At 45.0% G+C, this 6,555-nt stretch overlaps 1 protein-coding gene across 1 annotated transcript; it reads left to right on the top strand.

The window, feature by feature from the left end:
• The first annotated feature begins 1,839 nt into the window (after positions 1 to 1,839).
• On the top strand, positions 1,840 to 4,399 carry LOC100663388 (serine/threonine-protein kinase MARK2-like). Its single transcript, XM_064279049.1, has one exon. It carries the CDS (start codon positions 2,369 to 2,371, stop codon positions 4,397 to 4,399), a length of 2,031 nt encoding a protein of 676 aa, XP_064135119.1. The 5' UTR covers positions 1,840 to 2,368.
• Positions 4,400 to 6,555: the final 2,156 nt, after the last annotated feature.

The following is a 6,555-nucleotide window of genomic DNA, read 5'->3' as shown; positions in this document are numbered from 1 at the left end:
TTGAATATACCAGGGACTGCCAAAAGAATGAACAAATCTGTCCTGGAAGAAGTGCGGACAGAATGCTCCTTTGAGGCAAGGATGGCGAGAATGCGTCTTACATAATTTGGACACATTGTCAGGGAGGATCAGTCCCTGGAGAGGGATATCATGCTTGGCAGAGTACAGGGTCACCAGAAAAGAGGAAGACCCTCAAGGAGCTGGACTGACACAGTGGCTGCAACAATGAGCTCCAGCATAACAACGATTGTAAGGATGGCGCAGGGCCGGGAAGTGTTTCGTTCTGTTGTGCGTAGGGTCGCTATGCGTCACAACCGACTCGACGGCACCTAACAACAACAACAACAAGGTGGAATGTCATGGATTGAATAGAAAGGGATGAAACGCGTTTACGAAAGTCACAGCCCAGATCCGATGGAAGGGGAGGTTCCCTGGGGTGTGACCTCTATCACCTTTTATCTTCCAAGAGATAAAAGGAGAGAAATGAAATTAGAGAGATATAGGGACCTCATGACACCACGAAAGAACTGCCAGGAGCAGAGCACGTTCTTTGCACCCAGGGTCACTGTGCTGAGAAGCTCCTAGGCCAGGAGAAAATAATTGATGACATGGACCTTCTCCCAGAAACAACAAAGATAGAAAGCATTGCCTGGGAGTTGGCACCCTGAATTCAGACTTCTAGCCTCGTAGACTGGGAGAGAATAAATTTCTTTGTTAAAGCCATCCACTTGTGGTATTGCACTTATAGCAGCACTAGATAACTAAGACACTTAGTGAAGTAGAGGGTTAGGGAGAAAGAGGAAGACCTTGACAAGACAGACTGACACAGTGGCTGCAACAATGGGCTCAAACACAGCAACAATTTTGATAATGGGGTAGAACCAGGAAGTGTTTTGTTGTGTTGTACCTAGGGTCACTATGAGTCAGAATCAACTCGACAGCATCTAATAACAACAACAGCCACTATGCAAGGCAGGAACGCAAGCGGAAATCTATATACAACTGTTCACTGCAGCACTTTTCACAAGAAGCAAAAGATGAACACAGCCAAAATGTCCATCAGCAGGTGAATGGATACACAAACTTTGGTACGTACACACAACTTCACAGGGTTTTCAAGGCTCTGACCTTTTAGAAGGAGATCACCGGGCCTGTCTTCTGAGAAGTCTCTGGGTGGGTTTGAACCCCCAAACTAGTAGATGAGCAATTAACTGTTGGTGCAAGCCAGGGACTTCCAATGGAATATTACACACACTCCCAAAAATGAAGTCTTGATGCATACGACAACATGGATGAAGCCTGAAGACACCAAGCTGAGAAAAGTCAGTCAGTCAGAAAAGGACAGATGCATTCTGATCTCACTTATAGGGCAGAAGCAAATATACACAAAACAAAGCTTATTAGTGGTTACCAGGGGTGACAGGGAGGGGGAAGGAAGAGTTTTTGATTAGGATCATTGAGTTTATGTGAAAGGTAGTGGAATGATTTGGAACATAAACCGTGAAATGCTTGCACAGCTTGAATATAAGCAATGTAACAAATGCACATGTAGAAATTGTTGAAATGGCGTGTTTTATTACGTATATTTGGAACACGATAAAAAAAATAACATGAAGATCAATAAAAAGGAAAGAAAAGCTCTGTGGAATTCTCGCTCTACACACACACACACACACACACACACATTTTTTTTCTAAAAAAAATGAGTAAAGAATCCCTGAGAGCAAAAAGCACAGTCAATTACCCCCCGTTTTTATTGGTCCATTTCTTGTGGTGACCTCATAAGGAGCCAATTCTTTGGAACTCCAAGCCCCTATATAAGTCACTGGAAACCTAGGTTTGTGGTCTTTCTGGCTCAGGAAGCTCCTTCAGTGACCTGAGACATCGTGACCAAACTTGGCTTGTTTTCTCTTTAAATTGTGGTTTTTCTATTTCCTCGCCAGCTATTCTTATTTTCTCTTTGTTTTTCCTCATTTGCATTCATTCGTTTTTCATTTTATTCTTCCTTTACATCCTCAATTTTTCTTTTTTTCTATGTACTTGTTAATTTTTTTATCATCTTACTAGTATTGTTTTATTTTGTATTTTTTCTTATCCTCATGTTATTTATTCCTTTTTTGAATCTTTCTCATTGATTTCTTGTTTTGTTTATATATACAATTTATCTTATTTTTATCAGTTTTTAAAATTTTACTTCCTCTTTTCTCATTTTACCTTTTTGATTATATTTTAACTTTTTCTCATTTTTTCCATATTTCATTAAGTTTTTAGTCACCACTTTTTAGGGTTTTGGGTTTTTAAGTTTTTAATCCTACCACCAGGGCACCTCTTATCCCAAAGCCCGCTACGCCTTCGCACCATAGCCAACATGCTGCAGAGCCACTTAGCCTTCTCTGCTGTGGAGGAAACTCATGTGGGACGCTACCACCTCCTCAGAACCATCGGCAAGGGGGCATCTGCCAAGGTCAAGCTGGCCCAGCACATCATCACCGGCCAAGAGGTAGCCATTAAAATAATTGACAAGATCCAGCACACGTCCTCCGACCTCCACAGACTATACAGAGAGATAGAAATTATGAAGGATCTCCATCATCCAAATATTGTAAAGCTGTTTGAAGTCATAGAGAATGAGCACGCCCTCTATATAGTGATGGAGTATGCAAGTGGAAGGGACCTCTTTTACCACCTAGTGAATCATGGCTTCATGAGCGAAAAAGAGGCCCAAACGAAATTCCAACAAATAGTGTCAGCGGTGAAGTACTGCCACGACAAGAGTATTGTTCATAGGGATCTGAAAACAGAAAACCTACTATTGGACAAGCGAATGAACATCAAACTTGCAGACTTTGGTTTAGGAACTCAATTCACCACAGGGAGCAAGCTGGATACCTTCTGTGGCACTCCCCCTTATTCTGCCCCAGAACTCCTTCAGGGAGAAAAGTATGACGGACCCCCAGTGGATGTGTGGAGCCTGGGAGTCATCCTATACTTCATGGTAACTGGATCTCTGCCTTTTCGTGGGAAGACCTTGACGAAGCTGCGAGAGCAGGTGCTGCAGGGACAATATCACGTTCCCTTCCACATGTCTAGCCAGTGTCAACACCTGCTCAGTAAAATTTTCATTCGTGACCCAAGAAAGAGAGCCACATTAGAGGACATCCTAGCACATCTATGGATGAAGGTGAGCCATGAAGAAAAACAAAAGCTCTATGTGCAGCCACTCCCAGACTACGATAACCACTGGCACACTGAGGTGACGGTGAACACAGGTTACGTGCAGGAAGACATTCATGACTCACTGTTGAACCACAATTACAATGATGCGAACGCCACCTATCTGATCCTGCGTCACGACACATATGAGATTGACAGCCACACCAGCACCCTGGAACCCCAGGCTGAAGCCCATTGCACCGATAGCCACACTCCTTCCTCATCCCATGAAGTGCCTCCTACCGTCTGTCCTAAACCCAAACAGCGTAGTTACACCGAGCCCACCATTCCCACCTTTGGTTACTACATCCGCGATGCTTTGAACACTCTCTCTGAGGGAGGGATGGGGACCTCCATGGTGTCTACTTCTCCATCATTCTCCCTGGCCCTGGCCCACCTGCGCCAGCAATCTACCACAGCCTGGGCACAGCCCAACCAGGACTCTGACCTGTATGCCAAGGTGAGAAACAGTGAGGTGCCACAGCCCATCACACCACCCCAGTGTGTTTCTGTGCCTTCCTCCTCAGCCTACACCACCAACGAGAGCGCCGGGGCCCCAGAGAAAACCAGTTTTACCCAGGGAATGTCAAAACTAAGCTCCGTAAATGAGGAGCAGGTGCATGAGTTACCTGACCAGCCGAGTTTGCCCCAGACTGTGAGTCTAGCCTCTTCCTCTGAGGAGCAACTGCATGAGTTACCTGACCAGCCGAGTTTGCCCCAGACTGTGAGTCCAGCCTCTTCCTCTGTCAGCAGCCAGGGCTGGAAGCAGGCCACTGGGAGGTTCTTTAAGCTCATGAGAAGATGCCTTTGTTTTACATATGACAAAAAGGACCACAAAGCATCGGACAGCAAAGCTGCACAAATGATCAAACCTCAACAGGCCAAACCACGCTCTCTCAAATTTACCTGGAGGATGAAGATCACCAGTTCCTTGGAGCCCGACGAGATGCTGCAGGAGATCTGTCAAGTGTTGGATGCCAATGGCTGTGACTGGGATCTCACCCACAAATACACACTGCTGTGTATGAATGGCACACCAGGACAACAGGACTTCACTCAGTGGAGGATGGAGGTGTGCACCCTGCCTCGGAGGACTCTCAATGGGGTAAAAGTGAAGAGAATTTCAGGGACCTCTGAGGCCTTCAATAGCGTTGTCTCAAAAATCACCAGGGACCTTGCACTTTAAAATGGGGGCAGCAGAGCTGCCTGAGAGAAAACAGGAGTTCCAAGGTTTAAGCTCCTTTGTAATTTTGAAGGCAATGTTCGCAAAAACCCACCTAAAAAAGGTGCCCGAAATTCACTTCACTTGAACCCTGTTGAGCAATCATCAAGGCAGTGTGCATACCTTCATCCTCCACTGCACAAAGTCCTCTTGGCCTGCACGTCACGTGTGCACAGCAACACATATGCCCGGGAGACATCCCACTCGCAGCTGTTGGCATCGCACACTTGGCAGATCTTCCACATCATCTCGTTGGGCTCCATGGAGCTGGTTCCTCCACGTAAACTTCAGCGACAACAGCTTGGCCTCTCCAGGTTTAAGCACTTCCACCTCGTCTTTGCTCTCAGATTCCTACAGATCCGCTGCAGCAGACATGAAGCAAAGAATTCATGAAAACAAAACAAACACTCCCAAATTCATCCGTTCAGACAGACAAAGGAAAGCTTGTAATAGGGAAAGCCACTTGATTCACTAACACGGCCATCGAGATCTCTCCGGAGTCCCTTGGGATGCACTGAACAGCAAACCAGAAAGTTGTCGGTTTAACTCCACACAGAGATGACTTGAAAGAAAGGCCTCCAGTCTATTTCTGAAACATCTTGAAGCTGAAGAAAATCAGACCAAGTCCACAAGAGCCAAAGTATGACCTTGAGCTTGTCCCACCTGAATTTAGAGACCATCTCAAGAATACATTCACTGACTGAACACTAATGACCGAAGACCAGGCGAGTTGTGGAATGACATCATATGTTCTTCCTTGTGAAAAAATCTGGAGTTTAGCCATCAAATTAGATCCTGGGCCATGCGAAACTCAACATGGAAGACTTTCAAGTGGGCCTAAGTATTTCAAGAATAGGCATCAATTCTATTATACATTGGATCCTTTTCTGAACCTGTTTATTGTTTTCAGAGGGAGACCACCTGCCCTATCGTCTCCACCCTAGGAGAAATTTTTCTAGCACACCCATTTATAGAACTTTAGTAGCCTTGGAGGTGGCATGCCAATAAATTTTGCCCAAATTGACCTTGCTTCTCAGCTTTTCATGGTTGGCTCTGTCTCCTGTACAGTGACACGTCTATATTTTTTAACACTGGGTATCAGTTTCCAACAAATATTTCCGTATTAATGGTTTTGGTAGGCCTAGCACACACTGGAAGCAGGTAGTTGTCAATTTGGTTAGACTCTCCCACGTGAAGAGTGCTTACATAGCTCCATGGGATTAAATCCATTTTCCATAAGAAATTGCTTTGCTATAACCCCCCAGCAGCCATGCCTGATTACTGGGGGCACAGCCACAATTACAATTCCTATAGGACATACAAAATACTGAGTGTTATTTAAAAAAAAAAAAAAAAAAGAAACTTCTGTTTTGACAGTGTGAGAAGGTTACATTAGGGAAGAACTTCCAAGCTAGTTGTAGTTCCTGATTTTTTGAAACATGCTTTGGTCCACCTAATTTATACCATATACTTTACCTTCCTTGCATGTACTGATTAGTGACCACTGCCCTTGATCACTTAGTTAGTGGGATTCATTTCTGCCTCAGGAAAAGGGCTTGTACTGGTAGGGGAGAGAGAGCATTATAATTAGTAGGAAAATAGGTCAATACTTCTCAGGGCCCATGGTTGACAGGATTTACATTCTGAAAAATATGTAGTGCAGCTTAAGAAAGAACAAGAGCTTGCCAAAGTGATGCGGGGGCGCTCCAAATACTGAGTTCCAATCACTTAAGCCTGTCCAGAGTCATTTCTCAATTTATTGTCCTGCTAAATGGATGGACCCCCATTACCAAATTCTACATCATTCCCAATATCTCCTCCTTTTCCTTCTTACTACTTGTAGTGAGTTAGAAATATGTGGGGCTGAGCTGGAAACCAAGACATGTAATCCTGCAAATAACACTGAACAAATCTCAGTGGCCCCCTGCCATCCCTCGCTGCTGACAGAGGGAGAGGCTGGGCTCACAATCTGAGGCAAACTCGGCTGGTCAGGAATCTCTTGCAGCTTCTCAGCATGCAAAGAGCTTAGTTTTCACACTCCCTGGAGGAAACCAGTTCCTTCTGAGCTCCACCACTGCTGCTCATGGTGTGGGATGAGGAGGAAGCCTCACAGACACACT

The sequence above is a fragment of the Loxodonta africana genome, unplaced genomic scaffold (genome assembly GCF_030014295.1).
Source record: "Loxodonta africana isolate mLoxAfr1 unplaced genomic scaffold, mLoxAfr1.hap2 scaffold_370, whole genome shotgun sequence".
NCBI lineage: Eukaryota > Metazoa > Chordata > Mammalia > Proboscidea > Elephantidae > Loxodonta > Loxodonta africana.
Note: the sequence above shows the minus strand (reverse complement) of the source record. Positions and strands in the feature narration are given on the sequence as shown.

Bases quoted from the DNA above. Each gene is read 5' to 3' on its own strand.
- LOC100663388 (XM_064279049.1), top strand. From the start codon at position 2,369: ATGCTGCAGAGCCACTTAGCCTTCTCTGCTGTGGAGGAAACTCATGTG.